This window comes from Mesoplodon bidens, assembly GCF_964165515.1.
Source record: "Mesoplodon bidens genome assembly, chromosome: 11".
NCBI lineage: Eukaryota > Metazoa > Chordata > Mammalia > Artiodactyla > Ziphiidae > Mesoplodon > Mesoplodon bidens.
The window spans coordinates 59,074,126-59,099,714 of NC_138167.1; the positions used below are offsets into that span (position 1 = coordinate 59,074,126).

At 59.6% G+C, this 25,589-nt stretch overlaps 1 protein-coding gene across 5 annotated transcripts in view; it reads right to left on the reverse strand.

Annotated features, from left to right (window-relative positions):
• The window catches only part of TAFA5 (TAFA chemokine like family member 5), a 212,025-nt gene that overhangs the window by 74,983 nt on the left and 111,453 nt on the right, over positions 1 to 25,589 (reverse strand). For all 5 annotated transcript variants that reach the window (XM_081248788.1, XM_081248790.1, XM_081248787.1 and 2 more), the window contains exon 2: positions 11,867 to 12,016. In XM_081248788.1, coding sequence (XP_081104914.1) covers positions 11,867 to 12,016 — 150 coding nt within the window. The remainder of the gene's footprint in view (positions 1 to 11,866; positions 12,017 to 25,589) is intronic.

A 25,589-nucleotide genomic window follows, 5' to 3' on the forward strand; every position in this document is an offset into this window, starting at 1 on the left:
GCTCCTCTGACCGCCAGGCCCCGGGCTCCGGCGGCAAATGCGGCTGCTTCTCGCCCACCAGGCAGGCAGGCTCTGCCCATCCTGCCAGGCATCTGAGCAATTAAAGGGACACTTTCATTCACCTCTCCAGCTCCCTGCTGTGGGGGGCTCCTTCCTTTCCCCCCCAGTACAGCCCTGGAGAGCAAGGAAGGGGACGCTGACATCGCCGCCCTGCTGGACACTGCCGCCTCTCCCCCCGCCTGGGCTCTGAGCCACGGTCGCAGCCTGGAGCCCGGCCGCCTGGCCAGGAGCCGTATCCCTGTCCTAAGCTTCCTCCCTGCTGACCTCACTCCCCTTCACACCACCCAGGGGAGCCCCTGGACCTGGCTCCAGGCCCCTGTTGGGCACCTGCTCCCTGGCCCACAGGTGAGTCACACTTGCCGGGGGACAGCGCTCAGGCCACGCCCAGAGCCCCCTCGGTCGGGACAGACACCTCTCTGCACTGTGCTCGGGCCGCGCCCAGGGCCGGGCTCAGGGCTTCTCCCTCCAGTTTCTCAACAACCCCACGGCGAGGGCCACCACCTGGCCTCCTGACTCGCCCGTCCACCGTCACTGCTGCTTCCGTCACCAGCCCGACCTCTCCCAGCACCCAGTGCCCTGACTTTACTGTCCAGAGAGCAGGGCAGAGATCTTCCAAAAGGCCGTCAGACACCACCCGTGCTCCCAGCAGCTGGGGATCAGCCCCTGCCCCCCACCACGGCCTGAGCAGCTGGTCAAAGGACCCGGCCCCTCCCGCCTCCCCAAGCCCTACCTGGAAGGCTGTGCGGGCGCCCCCTCCACGCGGGTCCTGAAAGCGACCAGAGCTGCCCCTGCGTCCGTGCCCGGAGCCAGCAGGACATGGGGGCAGGCCCGCTCCCTGGATCAAAATGCAATTGTTTTGTCGACGATTTCCCTGGCTTTGATTTGGTTTTTACCACGCTATTGAACTGAGTTTGAAATTTCAGATCACATGAAACAGCATGAGCTTCCCTCAAGGAAGGGCCCCCTTGGGAGGTGCAGAGCCCCAGGGCCGCGCTCAGCCCCCAGGGAAGCCGCTTCTCGCCAGGAGGCCCGGGAGGGATGCCTTCCCAGCCCCGGGTGGGCGGAGCCGCTCCAGAGCGCAGAGGAAAGTCGCGGGGGCCTCACCTAACGAGGCCGGCAATTTCAACGGGAAGGAGAGGCTAGTAAAGGATGCCGGGCCCCGTCCTCCTCCCAGAGGGGTCCCTCCCCACACCCCACTTCCTGGGCCTGCCCTGAAACTAACGGTGCCAGGGTCCGTCTGCTCTACAGAAGCTGGACTCCCTGAAAAGGGGCTGGACTCGCTGGGAGCGATGGGACCCGTGGTGTCCAGCTCCTGTGACCTCCACCCTCGGGAGTGGACGTGACCAGCATGGCAGGCGGGCTGCACCCACTCTCTCCCTCCACAAGGTTGACCCCCAGGCAGGGCCCCCCAGCGCTAGACCGCAGCGGCTGGGGTATCTCCCTCTGCGGGCCCAGAGCCGGGCGATGGACTGGGGCCAAGGACGGCCCCGCCACCAGGCTGAGCGCCAGTGTGACCCTGTGCTGGCATGTGTGCACGTGGGCAAGGTGTGACAAGAGAGAGAGGGGCCGCTGCCTCCCTCCTCTGCAGCCGCCAGCCCAGGAAGGAAGGGGGACTCAACCACGGGTTCTGACGGGCACTGTGTCCTCGGCACGGCTCTCAGAGACTCTGCCCGTGACGGTACCCACTGCCCAGCAGCCAGCAAGCACCCTGGTGTGCTGCCCGCTGACGCCCACCTGCTCTGGGCAGCCGTGGCCCAGTGATGAGCGCTGGTGTCACCTCTTACAGGAAGTCTTCCCGGGTAGCCGCGGCCTGAGTCCACAGTTTCCTCCCCTGGGGTCTCGTGCTTCCTCCACTCCCCCGCACATCTCAGGACACAGTCAGGACCTTTTGTCCCGTCTTCCCCGGGGTTCTCGCTGAGGCCAACAGCCTGGGCTGCTCTCATTCTGCACCCAGGTCTGGGCCTCTCAGCACTGCTGGGTGTTTCCCAAAGGGCACTGTGGCTTCCTGGGGGGCATTGAAACCCAGGGGCCTCCAGGCTGCAGCTGACCACTTGGAGCAAGCTCCATCCCCCACGTGGCCCAGTCTCCAGTCTTTAAAGGGGGGCAGATAAGAGTGCTTCCCTCAATGGGCGTCTGTGGAAATAAAACCAGTGGTTCATTTAAAGCCCCCAGCAAGGCCCTGGTGACCATGTAAACCTGCACATGCTGGCCTTTAGGAACTGTTCACAAAGCTCTGTCACGCCCATGTCAACCGCAGCTTTGTTTTGGGGTCCTGAAAAACTTCCAAATTTAAACTCCGCCCAGGGTCGGGGGCTCCGGAGCTGAGCGCTCCCTTAGCCCTCCTTCCTGAAGGAGACAGAGGATCAGCTATCTCAGGGAGGGGGACCTGCCTACATCGGCCTGGACAGAGCCTGGGGACTCCCAGGGGACCCTGGGCAGAGCCTGTGTAACAGGGTCCCACACACGCCCCCCCCACCATGAGTGTTTGTGATGTCCCTGAGCTACAGTAGCGGGACGAGAGGCAGGCGGCCTGCTGATCAGTGCAGAGCCCCCTGCACCCTTCTCTGAATAATGTCACGAGCGTCCCTGCTAATGGCCTCAATCAGAGCACGAGGGTTCCCACCGCACGCTGGGGCACATCAGCTCCTGGTTCCTGGAGAGAATCTCCTCCAAGATATTGCACAGATATTTCTTCTCTACACGCTGATTATCCTCAAATGCTGATTAAAATGTATAAGATGAGGGAGGCGATGTTATTAGCTTTCTGTTTTATAGCTTTCAGTGCACGAGTCTGGCACTTCTGTTAAATTTATTTTTGAGTATTTCATTCTTTCTGAAGCTATTTCAAGTGGAATTATTTCCTTGAGATCATTTTCAGATTGTTCCCTACCATTGTGGAGAAATTCCATTGAGTTTTGTATACTGACCTTGTATCCTGCAACCTTGCCAAACTCCTTTATTACTTTTAAGTGTGTACGTGGATTCCTTCAGGTTTTCTTTGCAAAAGATCACTTCATCTGTGAATAGATAGCTTTACTTCTTCCTTTCCCATCAGGATGACTTCTATTTACGTTTCTTGCCTAGCTGCCCTGGCCACGCTTCCAGGACAATGCTGAATAGAGTGGCCAGAGAAGACATCCTTGTCTTGCTCCTGATCTTAGGGCAAAAGCACCCAGTCTTCCCACTGAGTATGATGCTGCCTGGTGGCTTTTCATAGATGCCCTCCGTCATGTTGAGAAGTTCCCTTTTGTTTCTAGTTTGCTGAGTGTTTTTATCTTGAAGGGATGTTGGATTTTGTTAAATGCTTCTTCTGTAACTATTGACACGATCATGTGACTTTAGATCTTTATTCTATTAATACCATATATCACAGCTACTGATTTTCTTATGTTGATCCACTCTTGCACCCTTGAGATAAATCCTCCTTGGTCATGACGTACAATCCTTTTCATATTCTCCTGGACTCAGTTTGTTAGTGTTTTGTGGAGGATTTCTGCATTTGTATTTATAAGGTCTGCAGTTTCCTTGTAATGTCTTTTCCTGATACTTTTGGTATTGGGGTAAACCCAGCCTCATGGCGTGAGTCAAGAAGTGTTTTGTTTGGAAGAGTTTGAGAAGAATTGACATTAATTCTTCTCTAAATTTGGTAGAATTCACCAGTGGAACCATCTGGTACTAGGCTTTTCTTGCTAGGATGTTATTAGATTATTAACTCACTGTCTTGACTGGTCGTGGGTCTACTCAGACTTTCTATTTCTTCTTAAGTCAGTTTGTGTGTTTCTAGGAAAGTGTCCATTTCATCTAAGTTACCTAATGTGTTGGCACACAGCGGTTCATAGTATTCCTTTATACCCTTTGTGTTTCTGTGAAGGATAGTAAAAATAAAGAGGGTGGTCCTCCCTTTAGTTTCTGATTTAGTAATCTGAGCCTTTTCTCTCTTTCTCTGATCAGTCTAGTTAAAAATAAAGTTTCGATATTTTTGTTTATCTTTCAAATAATTAACTTTTGGTTTAGTTGATGTCCACTGTTTTTTCTAGTCTCTGTTTTATTTATTTCCATTCTAATTTTTGTTATTTTCTTCCTTCTACTTGATTTGGGTTTAGCTTGTTCTTTTTTTAGAGCCTTAAGGTGGATATCTTTCTTTTTAATATAATTTATGTACAGGTAAGGTTAGATAACTTCCTTTTTACTAGCGGCTGTATATAGCAGTCAGCTCACAAAATTTCTAAAAATTTAACACGACTGTTGCAAGTCACTGCAAGCCTGCTCGGCCCGCCACGGGGGCAGGTCTAGCAGACTCCAGAGAGCGGGTGACACAGATAAAGGAAGCACTGGGTGGTGCAGGAGGCCAGGCAGGGCTGGACCCTCACTCACACCTCTGCTGCTCCTCCACCCATGGCTCGCAGAGCTTAGCTGAACTGCTGGAGGCCACTCAGCTGCATAAAGGGCATACACAGGTTTCTAAATATGCATACTCACTTTTCCAAGTATTAAAACACCTAAAAGCTTTTGCCCCAAAAGACTGAGGCCTGCTGTCCACTCTGAATCCTGTCCCCTCTCCTCTCAAAGAATGGGGTCTGGACATGGACGTGGGGTGACCACACATTCAAGTCTGCTGCTAAAGGACACTCTGGGAGTCTAGGGCACAACCAGGGCCACGGAGCAACGTAGGTGGGCGTGGCCACCTCCCTGGGACACGGGGCTCAGCTCCTCCAGGAAGCCTTCCGGGGTTTTTGCTACCGCATCGGCCCGGTTCAGCCCCCATCAGGTTTGTGCTGCCCGTGACGGCCCCCTCCTCTCATCTCATGCTTCTGCCTCTGCACCCACCCTAGCGCTGCTGCAATGGCCCTGGGGAGAAGCAGGGTGATCCAGGTGAGGCTGCAGAGCCGGGTGCTGAAACACCAAGGCCCCCACCTGATGGAGAACTAAGGGCCACCCAGGCATGGGCCTCCGGGTTCCGTCCAGTCCTCACAGCGGGGAGCTGCCCCTCCCCCGAGGCAGCCCTGGGCCCCTAACCCCTAACACCCTTCTGGGAATTTCCAGCCACTCCCAGCTTCTCCGCTCCTCTCAGTTGCCTCATTCTCTTCACCAGCATCTAAAAGCCTCATGTTTCCTTCCCTTTCGCTTCTGAGCCTCAAAGCCAGGTCCCAGCCTCTCTGCCCTTTCACAGGACCTTGGGTGGGGGCTGCGGACTCTGCTGCTGAGGCCACGGCCCACTCTGCTCCTTATGCAGCGAGGCCAGTGTGACACAGAGGGGCCGTCCAGGCTCTGCTGGATCGAACCCAAAGCAGACTTCGACTCAAATGCTCTCTGAAATTTTGTTTCCCGGTTATGTGATTTTTACCGTATCCTACAAAACAGACGCCGGGCCCTGCCATCAGAGTTTAAGGAATGGTGGTCTACACTCGCCTCCCCTGTCAGACCTTCTCCAACCTAAGCTCCAACCCAACCAGGCTGTAGAACAGCCCGTGTCCTAACCCCTGGTCCTCACCACTCAGGGGTGATTGGAGTGCCGACCCCGCCCCCATCACATCTCCCCCGCCCCCTGCCTCGTGCAAGGCCCCCCCACCCCGCCTTCCCAGTTCACCCACCTCATCAGCTCTGTGCATGTGTGTGGGGGGCAAGGGCTTTACCTTGATTCACACACCTTACAATTCATGACTTAAAAGTGCATCATTCAGTGGTTTCAGTGCGTCCAGAGTCATGCATCCATTGCGTCAGTTTTAGGGCCTCTTCATCCCCCAAAAGAAACCCCGTTCCCCTTCCTATCGCTCCCCAGCCCCTGGTAGCCACTAATCTGCTCTCTGTCTCTCTGGATCTGCCTATTCCACGTAAAGAGAATCACATACCATGTGCCCTTTGGGTCTGGCTTCTTCCCTGAGTGTCACGTTTTCCAGGTTCATCCACGTTGAATGTGTGTCAATCCTCGTTCTTTTTTACAGCTCAGTAACGTTCTGCTATATGGACACACTACGCTCAGTTTACCCATTTGTCCACTGCTGGACGTCTGGGCTGTTTCCACCTTTTGTCTGTTAGGGCAGATGCTGCTGTGAATGTGTGTGGACAAGTTTTTCAGTTGCCAACTACAAATTGGCACTTGCCATCCACCTCTACTAGGATTAAATCCTGAGCCGCTGCAGCTGCTGACTTTCCACACCCCTTGAAAAGAGTTCAGGGTGGAGGTCAGGAAAGAGGCTCTCTGTGCTCTGGGAAAAACTGGCAGGACAGGTCTTCAGATAGATATTTTCAGGAGATTTTATGAGCCCAATTCTTGCATCTCCTCATATCTAGAAAAGAACTAAATTCCTTCAAGGTGACATCTGCTCCTCGTGACATGCAGAAACCTTCTGCAAAGAATATGTGCTTGATTGCATGGACTCCCCCTTCACCAAAATCTCATATATACTGACCTTCCCCCCCGCCTCTCTGGAGCAGTTCCTCAGAGCTCTCTGAGATGCTGTCTCCTGGGCTATCGTCCTCACTGTGCCCCAAATAAAACTTAACTCACAACCCTCACATTGTGCCGTTTTTTTCAGTCGACAGAGTGGATGTATGTTTTTCATTTCTCCTGGGGAATACCTAGGATTCCATTCGGAGTGGAACTGTTAGATCATAGGATGATAACTCTTGTTTAATCGAGATCATTTTTCCAAAACAGCTGCTCCCTTTTACATTCCCACCGGCAGTGTAGGAGGGTTCCGATGTTTCCACACCCTCGGGAACACTTGTTATCATCTGACTTTTTGATTCTAGCCACGCTTTGGGGTGTGAAGCAGTGTCTTATTGTGTGCTTGATTTGCATTTTCCTGCTGACTCATGGGAGCTGGCATCTGGTTATTCACGTCTATCTTCTTTGAAGAAATGTCTACTCAGATCCTTTGACAATTTTAAAATTGTGTTAATTGTCTTCTCACTTTTGAGTTGGAGGAGTTCTTTATATATTCTAGATAAAGGTCCCTTATCAGATCCACAATTTGCAAACATTTTCTCCCATTCTGTGGGCTGTCTTTTCACTTTCTTGATGGTGTCTTCTGAGGCACCGAAGTTTTTCATTTTGATGAAGTCCCATTTACCTATTTTTCTCTTGTTGCTTGTGTTTTTGGTGTCATATGTAAGAATCCTTTGCCAAATCCAAGGTCATAAAGAGTTACCCCTGTCTTCTGCTACAAGTTTCATCATTTTAGCCCTTAACATTTAGGTCTCTGATCCGTGTTGAGGTTGCTGGCATATATATGGCGTGAGGCAGGGATCCAACTTCGTTCTTTTGCACGTGGAAATCCAGATGTCTCAGTGCCACTTGTTGAAAAGACTACTGCTTCCCCATTGGTCTTGGCGCCCTTGATGAAGATCAGCTGATGCGATGCAAGGGTTTATCTCTGCACCCTCAACTCCTTGCATCTACTAATGAGGTGCCTCTTCTGGGTTTTCACTTCCTCCCTGGCGGGGACCCAGGCTCATCTCAGACCATAGCAGCCATCTGCACACAGACCCCTCTCAAACAGCCATCCCTGCTCCAGCTTCCTCAGCAGAATCCCTCAAAGGCCATGTCTGGAACACGCATGTCTCATACATGGCTGGGAAGAATGTAAATGGGGGACAGGTGGTTCCCTAGGTTGGTACATCAGTTCAGAGAGGGCCTCTGAGCATCATACCTCCTCTCACTCTAAGAAGAGTGTGATGATGCCCAGCTGCTATCCAATCTGTGCACACAGCTGGTGAGAACCCAGGAGGCCTGGGGCCATGGCTTTCCACCCAACACCCTGGGCCCTGTTTGCATCCCAGGCTCCCCTGGAAAGGAAAGGTATATTACAAGATCTGACCCTAATGTTCAGGCATGAGACCTGGATGCATTTGTTCCCTGCTCAGGAATACAAAGGCATGTTGGCTAGAAGACAGGCCAGCTCCCAGCAGGTGCCAGTGGTCAACAGCATCAGCCAGGCAGTCCTGGCAGGGACTTTGGAGAGGCTGGCAGGCCATACACAGGGAGGACCCTCTCCAGACTGGACTGTGCCAGCCTAGACTACAACCTCCTCCTCAGGGCTGCAGCGGCCCTCACAACAGGCCTGTGCGGAACTCCGCCTGCCCACCACACCCCATGGCTCCCAGGAACCCTGCCGGGCCCGGCCTAAGACTCCTGCCCTCACCCCCACCCCCCCACCATGGCTGGGGCAGTGCTGCTCCAGAAACAACCCTCTCTTCTCCCGCCCGACTGCCCGTGCCCGGCCCCTGGGCACCACGCTGCTTTCTTTACTTGGTTCTCTTCCAAGAGAGTTTCATGAGAATTCAGCTGATGGGAGGAAGAGTCTACCTTTATAAAGAAAGAGGCCACTTCAGGGAGAGTGGAGCTGCCTGTGTGTGACCTGCTGTGCACTGGGCGGGGCGTGGCTTGGGGACTGGGCCTCAGTCCTCTCAGCGGTGCTACAGGGGCTTTGGGACCACGCGCATTTCCACCGGTGGAGAGGGGCCCTCAGAGCCTTCCAGAGCAGCAGTGCCGGCGGAGGAGGCTTTTAACCGAGGTATCCACGACCAGCGGCAGCCCCGAGGATAGGTGCCGTTCTGTATTTGTGTGTAAGGACGTGGAGCCTTGCAGGGATAGTGGGGTTTGTTTGAGAAACTCTTTCTCTGATGGTTCCATGAGTTGGAAAGACCCTAGGCAGGTTAGGGTTAGGGTCCAGGCTGGTGGGGGGGGGTGGCAGTTTACCCAGAAACACGGCCAGGAGCTCCCCTCTCACCACCAGCCCCCTCCTTTTACAAAGATATATTTTCTTGGTGAGCTCCTATTCATTCTTTGGTACCCTGCTCAAATGCTCCCTTGAAGATGCAACTTTGTTAAGGTCCTGGACAGGAAGTGACGGCTGTACTCTGGGGTCCCCCAGCCCCTGCCTCACAGTCTGGACCCTAGCCCCCCAGCACTGCATGTTCTAGGTACTAGGTACCCTAAGAGTCAATCTCCCCTTCCAGCTCTCCTCCACCCAGGAGCAAACACCTTATTTGATCCAATGAATGAGTCAGTGGGCAAATGAATGAACGATAAGTTAATAAATAAATGAATAAACATGTGAACAGATGCAGCTGGGCTCTAGTATTTCAAGCCCACGTATTTACCAGACATGACAGGGTCAGCACAAACCATCCCAATTTAAGCCCCGTTCATACGGAATTCCAACCAACCCCATGCAGCCCAAGTTTTCTCTTTAGCAGGCACAATTCACACTTGAGGAAACATTATGTGCACAGAGCAAGAAAATAGAAACTCAAAAATTAAATTAGATGGCAGCCTGGAAATGCCCACTGTGCAAAAGATGCCAGCTAACTGATTTGTGTGGCCTCCCTTGAAAACGGCCGGGTTTTAATTTGGGTCTCTGGGACCCAGCTCCTGAGGCACGGGGAGGCTCACGGGAGAGGGGAGAGAACGCGGTTTCGGATGAGCAGACCCAGATTCAATTAGTAATCAGTTCTGACCTGACTCTCCCGAAGGCTCCCAGAGCTAATGACCAGAGGGGAGGGGAGCGGGCCCGCACCTCCCCCTCCCTCCCTCCAGTCTGGGAAGAATCCATCAATGTCAGCCGAAGGCGCTCTAGCTGCTTCTAGTTACAGGAGCTGCAGATAGGGATGCGGTGGCTTAGCCCAGCTCACTGGGGGTCAAGGAGGTCCACCGGCGACCCACTGGGCAGACAGAGTCTAGGGTCAGTGGAGCGGCCTCGGAGTAGCTAGGTCTTTCCTCTCTGTAAAGACTGTCTGTGATTGTTTCTGAGGATGGTCCCCAAAGGCAAGGATGTTAGCGATGCGCGTAGACATCTGGCTGTTCAATCACACCCCGTCCGTGGGATGCCGATGGCTAGATGCTCTTAACAAGGACAGACAACAGCTTCTGAGAAACAAAACTGACGCCAGCACGAGTGCTTCCTTGTTCCAGATCCTCAGAAGGCACCAGCTGCCTCAGCATCCTTCCACTAGCCTCCAGCCCCCCACAAGGCACAGTCCTTTCCCACCACCTCCCAGGTGCCCCCGACATTCCCAGAGAGCCCTTCTGGGCTGGCAGCACAAGGCAGGTGGCACGTGGCCAAGGGGCCTGAGGGAAGCAAGGCGGGTTCTGGGGGCGGCTGGGTGGTTCCGGAGCCCTGTGCACCTCCAGGGTGCTTCTGGGCACCCCAGGCTCCATGGGTGAGGCTCCCGCAGCCAGCTCAGCCCCAAAGGTGCACAGGACGTCAGGGTCTGGAGTGGTGAGGGCCGGGCCTGCTCCCTCGGGCCAAGAGCCCAGGCCCGTCCCCGACTCCTTCCCTGTCCTGCTGGAGGCCATGTGGGGCCAGAGCTCCAGGTCCCGGGCCCCGAGCAGACTCACTGCCCCGGTCAGGTCCCCAGACAGTCTTGGACAGGCTCACTGGTGACACTGACCCGGGCCCCTGAATCAGCCCCATCCCCGAGGGGCCCTTCCTTGGGGGCCTTTCTCCCTTTGGGGGCTGCACTGGGACCCACCCGGCTTGTCAGAAAGCCTCCCCTTCGGGGATGATGTGTCCTCGCTTCTGATGCAGCCCTACCCGCATGGCTGGTGAGCCTCCCAGAGTGGCCGGGAGTTCACGATGCCCCAGCCCTGTGCTCAGCACGCCTGTCACCTCTCCCGTGACCTTCGCCAGCACCGCCTGCAGCAGGCAAGGTGGTTCCCCACCACGTCCTAGGTCAGAGCAGGGGAGTCGGTGGGCCTCCCGGGCGGAGGCAACAGGTTGAACCAGGGAGCTGGGCCCCCAGAGCCCGTGCAGAGGCTGTAGGGGAGGGGAGGGACCGACCAGAAGAGCCAGGGTCCAAGTCCAGCTCTGGGTGACCCTGTGCATCCCTGCTGCCCCCACGGGATGGACCGGCTGATACCCTGGACCCTCCACCTTGACCGCGGTGACCGCGTCTCCTCCAGCCACCCCACACCCCTGCATGGGGCCATCGACCCCAAGGAGCCTGGACCAACACAGGCAGCTGCCAGCCAGGCCCACGGGAGTCCCCAGGCCGCCCAGAAAAGGGGTGTCCCCCCTGCTCTAGTCCTGGGGCTGGGTAGGGCTCCGGCCCAGCTCCAACGCCGCCTCCCCAGCTCGACCGCTGGCCCCGCCCCAGACCCCTGCTGGGCCCCGCTGCGTCCAGCCTTGGGATGCCCAAGTCCCCTGAAGAGCACCCGCGGTGTCTCCTGCACCAGGGGACGCGCCCACGTCGGTGCCCTGACGGAAGCTGCGGGGACTCCTCCCCGCTTTGTGGGTCTGTTTCTGAGGACGGTCCCCAGAGGTACCACCTCCCACACGGTGCCTGAGCATTAACTCAGAGAGAATGTTAACAAGACGTGTCTCGTCCCCCAGCCGGCTCAGACTCAGTGGTGCCACCAGCCTACCCAACAGGCGCATCGCGTCGGCTGTCCTGGGAGCCTGTGGCGGCCCTGCTGCACGTCACGAAGCCTGGGGCACCTGCCACCTGCCACCTGCCAGACCCGCAGGGTAACGAGCCCCGCTGGCACCTCAGACAGAGACCACACGGGCATCAGGGCCATCTCGCTGGTGGCACCGCCTCCACCCCCTCTGCCCGCAGCAAGCCCGACTGGCCAAGAAATACCCTCTGGCTCCCCGCCAGCCTGCACTCCACGCCCACGGCCAGCACGCAGCCCTCAGGGGCACAACCGGCACCTCCAGGGGTGGCAGCCCCGTGCAGCCCGAGGCCTTGCCCAGCGAGCAGGGCGCCTTGGCGGAATGTCCTGGGGGCTGGGGGCATCTCGTGGACCCTGGGCACGCAGCCTCCTGTGGCCCCCGATGGCCGCCCGGGCCGGGGCTCTTACCGTCCACGCAGGCGGGCCTGGCTCTGGTGGTGCCCGCGATCTGCCCCTTCCTGCACGCACAGCGAGCTGTCTGCCGGGCGATTGTCCTCCGCGGCTGGCTGCTGTCGCGGTCCAGCGTCACAATCTCACAGGTGCCGGCGGCCAGCTGACCTGCAAGAGAGGCGCAGATGGGGCTGAGTGGATGCGCCTGGAGACCAGCCGTCCCGGCACCACACCGAGTGCCCACCTGGCACCCATCTGCAGAGGGACCCAGAGGGACATCTGAACCCCCAGACGACGCTGTCAGACCCGCCCTGTAAAAGCCAGTGCACCGGGTCAGGCCAGCGACCTCCACGCTTGTACAGCATGGTTTTGGCAGCCTTGCCTGGGTGACAGGATGTTAAACGTGCCCCATCTCAGCCATGCCTGGAAATGAAGGGCTGAGTCACAGGGGGAGGGTCACGAGTCAGGACCTGAGCTGCACAGGGCTCCGCAATGGGAGGCCAGGCTGGTCTGTGTCTGGACCGGCCCAACCTGCCGAGAAGAGACCCGTCTCGTTTGCAGGTGGCGACTCCATGGGGTTCACTGGCTTCCTCACCCCCCACCATGTGACTCCTAAATCCAGGGAGGGCACCCACTGCTCTGAGGAACTGAGGGGGCCAGCATCCCAGCAGAGGGACACGCCTGTCCGTAAACCAAGATGCTCTGAAGAGTAACACTGACCAGACAGGCAGTGCCGGCGCTGGACGGAGGGTGCCGACGAGGGAAGCCTGGCCACTGGCCCCAGGGAGGCTGCAGGTCCTCCCCGGGCCTGGCTGGTGCCCCCCCCCGGTCATCCCCGAGCTGTGAGCCTAGACCTCTTGGTGACACCGGGTGGCCCCTCGGTGTGGCCACACGGCCACAGCCTCCACTGGGGCATCCACTCACTGCCTCACTTTCCTTCCCTCAGTAAACAATAAGCACCACTGTATGCCGCCCTCTGCGTTGGGCCCTGGGACCACAGTGTGAGAAAGCGGACGGTACTCTGCCCCTGAAGGTCCCTCCCAGCTCGAGGATACGGCCCCGTACAGATCCCAGCCCACCGCTATGCAGGGGGTCGGCAGGGAGAGAGGATGGGGGTGCATGCTGCAGCTCCAAACAAGGGAACAACGAGGAGGTGACACCCAGGAGACGGTCCCCACATGCAGGGGAGGAGGGTGGCAGTGTCCACCCCACAGAAGAAAAGCTGGCAGCTCCCTGGGGCTCCCAGGCAGCCGTTGCTTCAGCCCTGGGTGTCCTTCTTCATACACTGCTGCCACCCCTGGACCCCTCCTCCAGGCAGCCCCCGGGTCCTCCAGGTGGCTCACTGCATAGGACTGCCCTGCCTTTTTGTCACTGATGTCACCTCTGGGTGCCCAGCCTGGCCTGGGGCCAGGCTGGCAGGATAAAGTGCATGGAGCAGCCACCGGCTTCATCAGCCCAGAGCTGCCCAGGCCACCTTGACCCGAGGGAAGCCACGTCTGGGTGTGACCGACCCAAGAGGCAACGGGGTGTCTTCAGTGGGTACCAGACATGCCCGGTCCAGGGCCTGAAGGGAGCTGTGCACAGGGACCCCAGGCCAGCCGCCCAGAGCCCGTCATGGACGGCTCACCTGTGTGGGTCACACAGGTGTGGGAGGAAGGATGTGGGCCCCGGGGCCCTCTTCCTAGACCTGCTGGGAGCCCCCCTCCCCTTGCTGAGCGGAGCCTGTTCCATGGCCAACACCCCAGCGCCACCTCCCTGAAGGCTTTGTCTGTGATTTGAACGTGCACTAACTAATTACACGCAAAATTATATCCTGCGCTAAGAACCAGGCAAAAATAAACAAACAGACGCGTAAATAAATAAGTAGATAAACAAATGCAGCAGAGGGAAGAGTGTCGTGGATAATGAGGTGTGCGTTTCTGGTGACAACAGTGGTTAGAGCCTCAAAGACAGACGTGATTACGGGCAACCGTGCATCTGAAGGGGTCCAGGAGCTCACGGCAAAGATGCTGAGACTTGTGGGCTGGTCCAACTCTGCGGCGTGCGGTCAGGCAGCTGCGTGGGTTCTGTCTCGGCTGTTATTTTAAGCTCTGCGTGTTGCCGTGGGGCTGCTGTGGCGCTCCCAGTCCTCGCTGCCACCCACCCTGACCCCAGACACCTTTGGCTGACGTCAGTGGCCAGCAGAGGCCTGTCTCCTCAGAACCTGAGCCCTGGTCAGTAACTAACAAAGCAACTGACCGACCAGCCATGGGAAACCCCTGACCCAGGCACATTGCGCCTCCGGAGCCTGGACCCTCGTTTGTAAGGGGGTGGCCGGGCAAGGTCCCCGCCGGGGGACTGAGAGGGCTTCTACGTCCAGTGCACCTCTCACACGGTAGCCGTCAGCCTAACGCCGCCATCCCCCCAGATGCCACGATTCTGGACCACGCCCCATGGACCAGTGGCACTGGGGTAGGGAAGGACAAGGCCGACAAGGGCCCCCCAGTTCCTCTGCATGTGCACCCATGTGGAGATGCGGCTGACAGCAGGTGTCCTGGACAGTAGCCAGTGCCCAGGGGCTGCTGTAAAGAGGCGTCACAGACTGGGGGCCTAACCCCCAGAATTTTCACCCGTAGCCTGGTGGCTGCAAGTCTGAAATCGAAGCCTCGGCAGGGCCGGTTCTCTCAGGGTGGCCGTGGTGGAGGGGGGGACCTTCCTGCCTCTCGTGGGTCCTGGTGGCCGTTTCTCGCCTTGCAGCCACATCAGTCCCATCGTCACAGACCTCCTGGTGTCTCTCCTCTTCTCACAAGGTCACTGGGCATGTTGATTAGGGTTCACTTAATGACTTCATCTTAACTTGACTGCAGCTGCAAAGACGCTATTTCCAAATAAGGCCATTGTCACAGGTAACAGGGTTAGGACCTGAATGTATCTTTTGGGGACACCATCAATCTATGAAAGGAAGAAAACCAACCTCTGTCTGAGAGTGTGGAAAAGCCTACCAGGGAACGAGCCAGCACTGGGGTGCATGGGCACAGGCCACGCATGGCTCCGTGTGCCTTCAGGACACCGTGGGTCCCGGTTTATGAATTTATTACCAGCTGACAGCCTGGGTGCCCAGCCCGGCCCCTCTCCATCCCTCCACACCGCGTTTCCTCGGCTGCCCTGGCCACCCCTTCTGGGGTCTCCAGCCCTCAATTCCGTGTTGGGGGCTGGCTGTCTGCAGACTCGGGTCTCCTCCCGGGATTTCATCCAAGGGCCATCACGTGGTCCTCGCCCTGTGCCGTGACCATCCTTCCCGGGCTGGGCTGGGTCTCGGATGTTGTCCCCGACCCCTGGAGGACCTCACGGATAAACGCTCCCATCCCCGGCTGCCTCGTCCCCGGGCTCCACCGCGCTGTCCTCAGTTCAGGCGCCCCGCGCCTCTGACAATGCTGGCAAACGGCAGTACGTGAACGGCTCCCATGGGCAGGTCCAGGGCTCCTGGAGGCAAGCAGCCCAGGTGAAGGGCAAGGGGACAGGGATAGGGTGGCAGCGCATCAGCACAGGGGCTCAGAATACAGGCTCAAGAGGTGCTCGGGGAGCTCGGAAGAGGCGGCGTCCCGAGACACCAGGTGGCTCTCCCCGTAGGTCACACAGCTGAACACAGAGTTCAGGTATGAGAGGGGTGGTCCACCCGCACCGTGAGGTCGCCTGGTGTCGAGGAGAAGACTGCCCGGCCCTCCTGCCCACGCTGTCGGTTCTGCTCTGGGGGCCGACAGTGAACTCGGGCTGCACAGTTAACATACGGGTGGTACCTTGTCGCTCACAGTACTTAGAACTTGACCACGTGCTCGGAACTCACCGGACTTGCCATGGACTCAGCGGCGCCCTCCTCCAAGGCACTGGTCCCTCCCTGTCTGCCCACACCTGACCTGGAGCTTCCAGGCCCCCCACCCAGCTGCCCAGGAACCCACAGCACCTCATTCAACCTGCATCCCAGTGTGGGGCACAGGGCAGGGGGGAGGACAGGCAGCCAGCTGGCCCTGGGCCCCCAGAGGACCACACTGGCCACCTTAAGTGGGGCTGAGGTCCTGGACACCCCCTGTGGCACTCTGGGGGTCTTCTCAAGCCAGGTCTAGGCAGGCGCCTACCCTGCACTTGGAAACCTCTCTGTTACACTCAGATTTCTGGTTTATTGTGAAAATGTCACCGCCTCGCACTTCAGCCCTGGTGTCCTGTGACCAGGCCAGCGGCTTCGTGACGATGGGTATCTCAGCCACAGGGCCTGACCCATGCACCTGGCTGAAGGCCGGCCAGGACCCCCTGGGAGCCGACTGCCCCCAGGAATGACCCTCCCCAGGTCCCGCTGTGCCCACCCTTCATCCCCTGCTCCTGAAGCTCAAGGAACCAGGGACCCCAGGGTCTGGGACAGCACCTCAGTTACAGCCGGGAGCACACGCGGGACACGGGCCTCTGAGAGGAGTGGGGAGGCCTGCAATGGGCCAGGCCAGTCCCCACACGCCTCCCGGTGGGCCCTCCTCCTCTGGGAGGGGGTAGCCAGGAAGATTCTAGAGTCTGGGGTCCCCCTTCCCTCCTACCCTTGTCTCACCTCTGCTCTCGCTCCGTGTCACACACACAGGCACGCACACCAACACACAAGACGTGGTCGGCGTTTTCTTCGGTGGGGGGCGGATTATAATTCTTATTGTCTTCCCCCAGGTATTTTTGTTACAAAGAACTTGCATTACTTTTAAAACCAGAAAGAAAAAAAAAATGCTTCAAAAAGAAAACAAATAAGAAATCACAATTCCTTCCCCAACAGCTGCTGCCACCGTGCACGCGGCCAACACCTGACCACGTCCTCCTCTGCAGGGGGGACACGGGCCGGGCCTCCCCACAGCTGCTCCCCCAGCCCAGCCTGGCGCCTGGACCCACAGGCCCTGCCGGGGCCCAGGGAGGAGAGTGCCCATGCGTGCACACGCGTGTGCCTGAGGGGTGATGGGCAGCTGCCGTGAAGACGGAAAGAAACAGAACTCCAGGGAGTCTTCTTAGGAGAAAGGCGGCGCCATAAGCATTTAACAAAAGCCAGATGCCGTAGAGAGACGTGTAAAAAAAGAAAGAGATGCTCACTTTCCCCCCGAGACAGACCTGCAGCTTCTCACTAGACGGCGGAGGTCAGGGTGCATGTGGGTGGTCGCACAAACCCCCAGTCCTGTGGCCCGATTCTGTCCCCTGACGCTCGAGGGAACGTCATTCCATGTTAACAGCTGGCCACACTCCCCCTGGACGCTGTCACCTCTGCCTGCAGCTGGGGGTCCCGCGGGAGAGCAGCAAACACCCCCCCCAGGAGAGGTCAGGTCCGTCACCTCTCACCCCCATCCTGGCCACCCATTAGGAGGCAGCCTTGCCCAGCTGGGCGTTCAGACGTACCGTGACCCGCAGGGCTGGGATCTGCAGGGCCCCGTCCCTGCTGCTGGGATGGGGGAGGGCGCGTGCCATTCCTGCTCGGCTGGTGGTGGCTGAGCCCGAGGAGGGGGGCCCGGCTTGGGAGAGGACCCCCAGGGGCTCACTGCCTCGGTGCCTTAGTGATCCAGGACGCTGAATGTGCCCCAGGACCAGGGGCCGGGGGCTCCTACCATCCACGCAGCCCCAGAGGCTAGGAGTGCAGAGCTGCCCCCAGCGACAGCACTGGTCCCTAAGGGGCCAGACCAGACTTGGTGGGGGGGCCACACCACGTCCTCGACGCTCCCCCATCAAGGTAGGTACCACCACCGTCCCTGTTTCTACAGATTTTCCACAAGCAGCTCAGAGGTTGCTCCCATGCCCAAGAGATCCTGACTGGGGGCCTGGGGCTCGGGGAAGGGACCCTGTGGAAAGTTTCTGTGGAACACGCACCCAGCCCTTGGGGGCCTCCCGGTCCCCGGGACCCAGCAGGCTGTGAGCGGAGGGCCACTGCAGCCTGAGTACTCAAGGGCATATAGTCCCTGCTGCTACGTTTTGGCTGAGTCAAGCTTTGCCAAGTTTCATTTATTCCCTGAGCTGGACCAGGCAGGATGGCCGGATAGCAGCACCTCAGCATCCTCAGCACGGTCCCCAAACCAGGGCGGCCACCAGCCAGACCCCAAGCCCAGTCACTGGAAGGGCTGAGGGGGTCCAAACTCCTGCTCAGGCGTCATTTCTCAGTGAAGAGAACGGTCTGTAACCTGGGTGTAGGTTTCAGGAGGGCGCGGTCCAGGGCCCCGGCTCCAGATGGATGGGATACCAAAGGACGGCTCTGGGCACCGGTGCCCCGTGGCCTCCTGGGTGGGAAGAGGCCCTGGGGCGACTCAGCTGGGCCTGGCCCTCAGGCAGCCCCCGCCCCGTTACCGGGAAGGCACCACGGCCATTTAATCCAGTCTGCTGACTTCAATCTGGGAGGATGTCTGACATAATAAAGGTTCAGAAGACTGTGACAGACACTCAGAGAGGATGGCATTTAGCAATCACGAGTGTCAGCCCTGTGCCTGGATGAGAACAAAACCTGGGCAGCCGAGGAGGCCAGCAGGGCCTGAGACCGGCACGGGGCCTGGAGCTGACCACAGGCTGGGTCACCACCAGGCACACGCGTGACTAGGAAGACGTGGGCCCGGGCAGGTCCCCAACAGGAGGGAAAGACCCATATGAGAAGGTGGCTCTGCCCTCGGGGAGGGTCCAGGCCATGTAGGTGGGGACATGGAAACCCACACGGGGACCAGGAGGTGGGAGCCACAAGGCCTGTGGAGCTTGTGGTGGGAGGAGCCGGGGGCCCTGGCTCGTCTCTGGCTGGGCCTGGGGCACCACACCGCATGTGTAACCAGGGGACCTGCACTCTGGTCGGAAGGGCTGCAGGCATCTGTCTCCCACAGAATGGAGCGTCTGGCAATTCTGGGGGTGCATTTAGCATCTGCACGTGCCCCATGGCCAGCGTGGGTCAGGGCCTTGCCGTGAGTGTCCTGGGCCTCACAGGGCCCTTTGGGAGACGGGCGATGGTTAGTGGTTTCAGGGAAGCAGGTTTCAGTTAAAGCTCAAGGAGAACTCATGACAATAGCAGTGACCTAAATCAAACCCTCATCCTCATCACCTCTGGGTCCAGAACAAGCTGCTCCCAGCCGAGGACCCCCAGGACGCCTCTGAATGAGACGAGCAGGCTTCGTCCTGCGGGACACAGAGGGCGGTGAGGTGCGCGGTTATGAAATCCTGCGTCAGGACCTGCCAATCCTTGCGAAACCCAAGGACGGCACTTTGTAAAGTCAAGTCCCAGGCGCAGTACACATGCTGTAAGACGCGCCCGCTGTGAGCGCGCGGGCCGTGAGTCCTCCAGGCGCCCACCCAGGCAAACCCACTCCCCCTGACCCGCGGAGTCTCCCGTCTCCCAGAAAGTCCCGCACGCCCTTCGCTGCTGATTCCTGCACCCCTGGCTGTGAGCCACCACCGGTCAGCTTTCAGGACAGGAGCCCAGGGGCTGCAGGACTTGGTCGGGGGGACACAGCACAGGATGGCAGTTGTGTGTTCCCGGCTGCTGTGTACAATTGCTTTTAACCAGGATATTGTAACCCACCAGCCTAAATGACCTTGAGCTTCTTCCTCCTCCCGTGGCCCCGTGGTCCAGCCTGGACTGGCCCTGCTGTTCCTGCAGGCGAGGCCACACCAGTGATGGCCACACATCCAAGAGATCCAGTGGGTCCACGTGGTAGACACACTCAAATCGCCCCCGGGGTAGGCAGGGGCCCATGTTTTCTGGGCAGGGGGGTGGCCCACTGGCCTCGAGAAGGTCTCAGACGGCATTTCCACGTGTGTCCTGAGTACATGGAGGGCTGCCAGCTGGGGGGATGGAGCAGGGGTGGCGGGGTGTCCCAAGTCTGGAGCCAAGTGGCCGGCACCTAAACCCATCCAGCAAACCTCTCCCCACTGGCCTCAACACGACTTCCTGGGACACTGGGTGTAAGACTGCTCCCCACCCCTCTCCCTCGAGGGACCAGGTCCTACCGACAGGGCCTGCTTGCTGCTTTGATTTGGGGTGACGTCCTGAACCTCACAGACACGCACAGGACATGGAGCTGTCGCGCTCCTGAGCTGGGAGCTTCCGTTCCCACGCCCCCGGGGCTGCAGAGGGCTGCTGGGTTCGTCCTGGGCTGGCCCCCCGCCTCGGTAGACGCCTCCTCCCGTAAGACGGGCACGGAAACTCCTCCCCCCGGAGAGGCCGGGGGCAGGCGGCTCCTCGCAGGAGAAATCAGACACCAGTGAGGACGGGGAAGACTCTCCAGTCCCACCAGTCCCGCCAGCGACCGAGGAGCACACAGCCCTCGGTGGGACCTGTGTGGGGCGAGGGGCACTCAGCGCCGAGACCCTAAAAGGCCACCTGCCTTCGCCCTCGGAGTGGACCTGTAGGGGTCTGCCTAGGCGGGAGAGGAAGACGCCAGCAGTCGGCGCGTCACCGCGTGTCGCCGCGACAAACCAGGGAACACGGAGAGCCCCGCCTGGCACACGGGGATGTGGCCTTGGCCACTGGAAATCGTGGTGTGGATGGCCTCTCACGCTCCGGGACGCGTCCCTCCGCGGTGCGGGGTTTCCTTTCTGCACGCAGGGAGGGCCCCCTTGTGCTGCATTCTCGTGGTGCTCACAGGTCAGCAGCCTCACCATGTTCTCGGGCCACCACTTCGTCCATGGTCACCCCGAACGGGCATCCTCAGGACGCACGTCCCCGAATCTGCACTTGGCTCATTGCCAAAGTGTTACACAATGAGAAAATACTATTAGCGCCATCGGGAGGAGGGAAGAGTTAAGGAATCACTAGGGGTAACGGTGGGAGGGGGCCCTGGTGACAGCGGGGAGTGGGCAGTACTGTGGATGCCACTGTCACTGCCGCTGGTTGGAGACGGTGGTGGGAGGGGCCCCTCACCTCAGGCTCTCTACCATGGATTTAAACAGCACTGGATGAAAACAGAGCTCTGGTGAGGCACACGCAGACTCTGAGTCATCCAAGGAGATGACTATCCTTACTGCCTTTACTGTGGGTTAAACTCACCAGCCAGTTTGGCCCGAGGCCAAGAGACAAGGTAAAGGGGAGGTGGACGGGGGGAGGGGTGGCAGGAGCAGCTCCCAGGCTGAAGGCCCCGGAGGGAGTGGGGAGGCTGGGAGATCCCCCACGCCCGGCTCTGTGTCTCTGCGGTCAGGAGCGCTCGCCCAAACGTGCTCAGGACACCCCCCGTGGAGCCCCGCCCCCACTTCCTTAGAAGGACTTCAGGGCAGGTTGAGCGCAGACACCCCAGGGACCCTGCAAGAAGGCTGCAGCTGCACCTGCACCTGCAGCTCCCGTTTGCAAAGGGCTTTCTTCACCTGCCCCTCAGCCACGAGCCCCCCACCTCCCAGCTGGGACTCTGAGTGGACAGCGACCAGCTCGACTCACATCAGGGGATGGGCGCCACTGCCCACTGCCCCAGCCCAGCACGCCTCTCTCCTGCTGCCCTTGGAACCCGGCTCCAGCCCCCACCCGCACTAGTCCTATCCCAAAACCACAGGCCACGGCCCTCCGTCTCCAGCCTGGGGGTGATGGGGGGGGCAGGGTCCCGACGTCAGCAGGAGGCAGTGCGGAGAGCAGAAACTCCGGCTTCCTAATCCACAGCCCGCCTCTCCTGGACAAAGCGAGAGCCACTTTCAAACGGAAGCTAACTGCCGGGACCCTGGACTCTCAAACTAAGAGACCCATGTTCAGTTTCACCCCTAATTAGATAGACATTAGCGTGAGGGTTGAAAAGACCAGAAAAGAACACCTTACAATCGGATGGAGCATCACAGTCTCGACATTTGAGTTACACTGAAATCAAGTTTGTGGTGAAAGCCGAGCATGGCATTCTGGATCACTGTTCAACTTCCACTTAAACACGTGTGGCCTGTCCCCAAGTCCAGGTCCCTGTGGAAGGGTGTGGGGACCAGCCAAGGATGATCTCTGCATGGGCTGGGGGTGTGAGGGAGACAAAGAAATCAAGGGAAACCGGCGCCTCACAGAAGGGCCCCTCCCGTGGCCCGGCACAGGGGACCAGCCCAGGCCACTCTGCGGCTCGGGCCTCGACGAGGCAGTGGCCCGACCTGTTAAGCTGTGGCGCTGTCCCTGACCTTTTGGGCGGTAGGACTGGGTCCCTAGAGTCGAGGTCCCCCCAGCAGCGACCCTGCCTGGTGATGCTTCACGGGCAACCTGTCTGGAGGGATCAGGGAGGGGAGCTGAACTTGGGATAATTGAGGGACAGGCCACCTTCGCAGACAGATGATCCTCACGGCTCAGAGCACGGCACCCGCATTCTCCCAACTTAAAATCAAGCCTTTGAACTCATCCTGCTCCGTAAGTTAGCCTATGGCTGTCCCCAACGTCACGACTGTGAAACAGAATTATGGCCTGCCCAGCAAAGTCACAGATCTTCTCATGCAAACCTCCCAGAACCCAGCTGGCCGGTCCCAGCCTGCTCCTGCCCTGTCACCGCCATTCCTGTCCACGGCCACGCCCTCTTCTACCCTGGGCTGTCCCGTCCTCCCACCCGGGCCACATCCTCCTCCCAAGCCCAGAAGTAGGATGAGCTGGGAGGAGAGGGGGAGGGGGCAACCCCCTGCCATGGCCGGGTACCCCCTCTGGAGCCTACTGCTGGCTGCCACGGATGCCCAGAGCCCCTGCCCACTGCCTGGCTCGTCCCGCAGCCTCCTGTAAGTCTGCAGACGTGGGAAGGGGCCCAGGAAAGCGCGGGGGAGAGAGGAGAGAGTCCGCTTGTGGCCACCAGCTCAGCGAGAGGCCTCTGCTTAGAGACGCCCGCCCGGCAGGCCCTTCTGAGAGGCTCGCCTGGGCTCTCTGAGAGCCTGGCTTTTTCATCTGGATAAGAGCAGGTGGAAGGAACTGTGATAAAAAGGAAAAGAATAATGGCTGTGATTATGGCAATGGAGCAGGCTTTCCAGGGTCTCTTGGAACCGAGATCAAAGCCTCTCTAGTTAAGTTCCCTGCAGCGGCTCCACTGCAGCCTTAACATCAAATCAGTGTCCGGCCCCCTTGGCCGAGCGCCCCTCTCCCCTCCTCCCCAGGCTCACCCAGGCTGCACAGAGAAGGCTGCAGGGTGGGCCGCAGAGATGCCAGGTGACCTGAGCTAGCAGAAGCCACCACGTGGCAGTCGGGGACCCCCTCCTGCTGTCACTGCCACTGCCATCAACCCACGGAGGACAGTGCCCAGAGGCGGGACGCTCATCCTTGAGATGTGAGGTTTCAGAGCCGGCTGCCAACTGAGCTTCAAAATGGAAACGCAGGGACGGATCAAGAGCCCCTGAAACACCCTCTGCCACCAGCACCTGGGGAGACAGACACCTCCCGCGAGGAGCAGCTGTTTGTGGCCGGTTCTGGGCCCTCAGTCTGGGGAGGGGAGGGTCATTAGAGGCGGCCCAGGCCAGGCTTGCAGAGGGCAGAGGGGACTGGGGTTGTGTGTGACCTTGTGGGGCTGTGCTTCGCCCTGGAGAAGGCTGGACGGGGACAGATCCCTCAGGACACACAGGCCCAGCACTGCCCCTCCACCTGCCTGGCATCACCCGCCATCCCTGGGCCCCTGACCTGTCCTCCCTGGTACCTGCTGTCAGAGCCCGGCTACCCTGGGCTGTGCCCCCTCCCCCGCTCGGGTCCACAAGGGCCCCTCCCCACTCATGCCCTCAGGCCCCCGCTGAAAGGACACCTGTTGGGGTGCACCGGGCCACCGCACCTTTCAGTCCTCTTCCTCTAGCTGGGAGTGACAGGGCCAGTGAGGATGCTGGTGGCCACGCACATCACCCCCCAAGTCAGCACGGTCCCGGTGCCTCCCCAGACTCCACAGAGGGGCGAGGCCTGCAGGGTCAGGGCTGGACAGCTCCGCCCGGGAGGCCCTGTGACCTCTCCATCTGGAGGGGACCATCCAAGCCTGGACCACAGCAGCCTGGTCTTGCCATCAGGGACCCCGGGCGCCTCAGGCGGGTCCTCGTCCTCTGTCCCCTGGTCTGCACGCTGAGCCAGGCAGACCCCAACCCCTCCACTCCGTGCTCCCCTGCGAGCCTGCAGGGCCCAGGCGGGGTCACCAGCCTTGTCAGTCAAGGCCCCCCTGCTCTGCAGAACCAACCCAGGCCTCCAGAATCCCAGTCGGTGACTCCACCCAGGCCCACCTCTGCCTGGAGCTGCGCGGCCAGCATCCCAGAGGCCCTGTCCTCTCTGCTGTGGTCACAGGGGGAGCAGATTCACCACTGCAGCCAACCCCGTACTGGCCACCAAGCCAGGGCAGATCCCCCAGTAGTGGGTGCCCAGGCCCCTCCTGACCAGAGAACTCGCCAGGCTCTGCCAGCACCCAGCACAGGGTGAGGGCTCCAGAGAGGGATCTACCACACACCCCTAGGTGCAACCGCCCCCAGGCTGGCACACAGTGCTGGGAGCGGAGAGGCTGTACCCAGGCTCGGAGCGCCGGCCACTGTCCCTCTACACGTCACCACGTGCTCTGTGACATCTCCACCACACGCCAGGAAAGCCTGAAGCTGTGAGATTTCCCTGGGGCCTCTCACTGTGGGAGCGGGAAAGAGGCTCGGGTCCCGTGAGAGCGACTGTCACCTGGTCCCTGCACAGAGTCCAGTCCATTCACCGTGCGGTGAACGCAGCTCCGAGGAGCCGGGCAGGGCTGGGTAACGAGGCCGTAAGGGGCTCTGACCTGCGGAGCTTTGTCTGACCGCACGGCTCAGGGTCCCGGCGTGGCCGCAAGGATAGTGCCAGGCAAGGGAGCCCGGGGACAGCTGGCCAGTCAACGCAGCCCACACGGCCCCCCACTCTGGGTTTTGTTGGGGGCATCAGAGGAACAGGGACCCCACGTCTGGGTCCTGGAGGGCTCCCTGCCTGTCTAGGCGGCCTTTCCAGGCCAGCTCCTTCCTGGAAACGCAGCGGGTGGGGGGATGGCCAGCCCCGCCCAGAAGGGGGACTGGTGTCGGGATGCTGCTGCCCCCACCGGGAGCCACACATCTGTGCTGGGTGCCCACCTGCCAGGCGCCTGAGGCTGCGGCTTCACCCCCGCCCTGGCGGCAGAGGAGCCAAGACCCCAGAGGTCGCCAAGGGCACCCTGGCAGGTCTCATCCACAGCAGCTGGGCTCACCTGACCTTCAGGAGGGGCTGAGCCTCCGGGAGCCCTGTCGGGGAGCAAAGCGGGGTGCGGACCCTCCCCGGATGTCCCTGAAGGCGAGCGCAGGCCCCGGATGCCGCAGGGCTCCCGTCCTCCCCGACCCCTCCCACAGACTGCCGCCCTGTGGCGCCTCATCCTCTCAGCGAGGGGGAAGCTGACCCTCGGGCCTGGCTGCCTGGCTTCAGGTTGAACAGCAAGGAGCCGAGAGCCGCCACCCCAGCAGACGGCACTTTCTGCTCCTTCCTGGGCGCTGGACCCCGGGAGAGGTTCAGGGCAGGGTTTCGCACGGGCCCAGGGCCCGGCTCCTTCACTGATGCCCGGGCGTTCACGGAGCGACAGTAAAGGGGACAGAACGCTTCTATTGTTCTCCCTGAGGCAGCAAGTGCTGCCCCGAAACGACCCTCACGAAGCGCCTGGCCTGTCCAGATGGCTCCCTGTCAATTACCCGGCAGATGTGTCTGTGAATGAGGTGAGCGTGGCTGGAGGGTCTCCGCGGCCCCGGGGCCTGGCCCGAGCTGGACTGGAACGCTGTTAGCACAACTCTGTGAACACGGGGTAATTATGCTGCAGTTTACGACTTCGCAGAAGTCAATAAAAGACACGCCAGCATC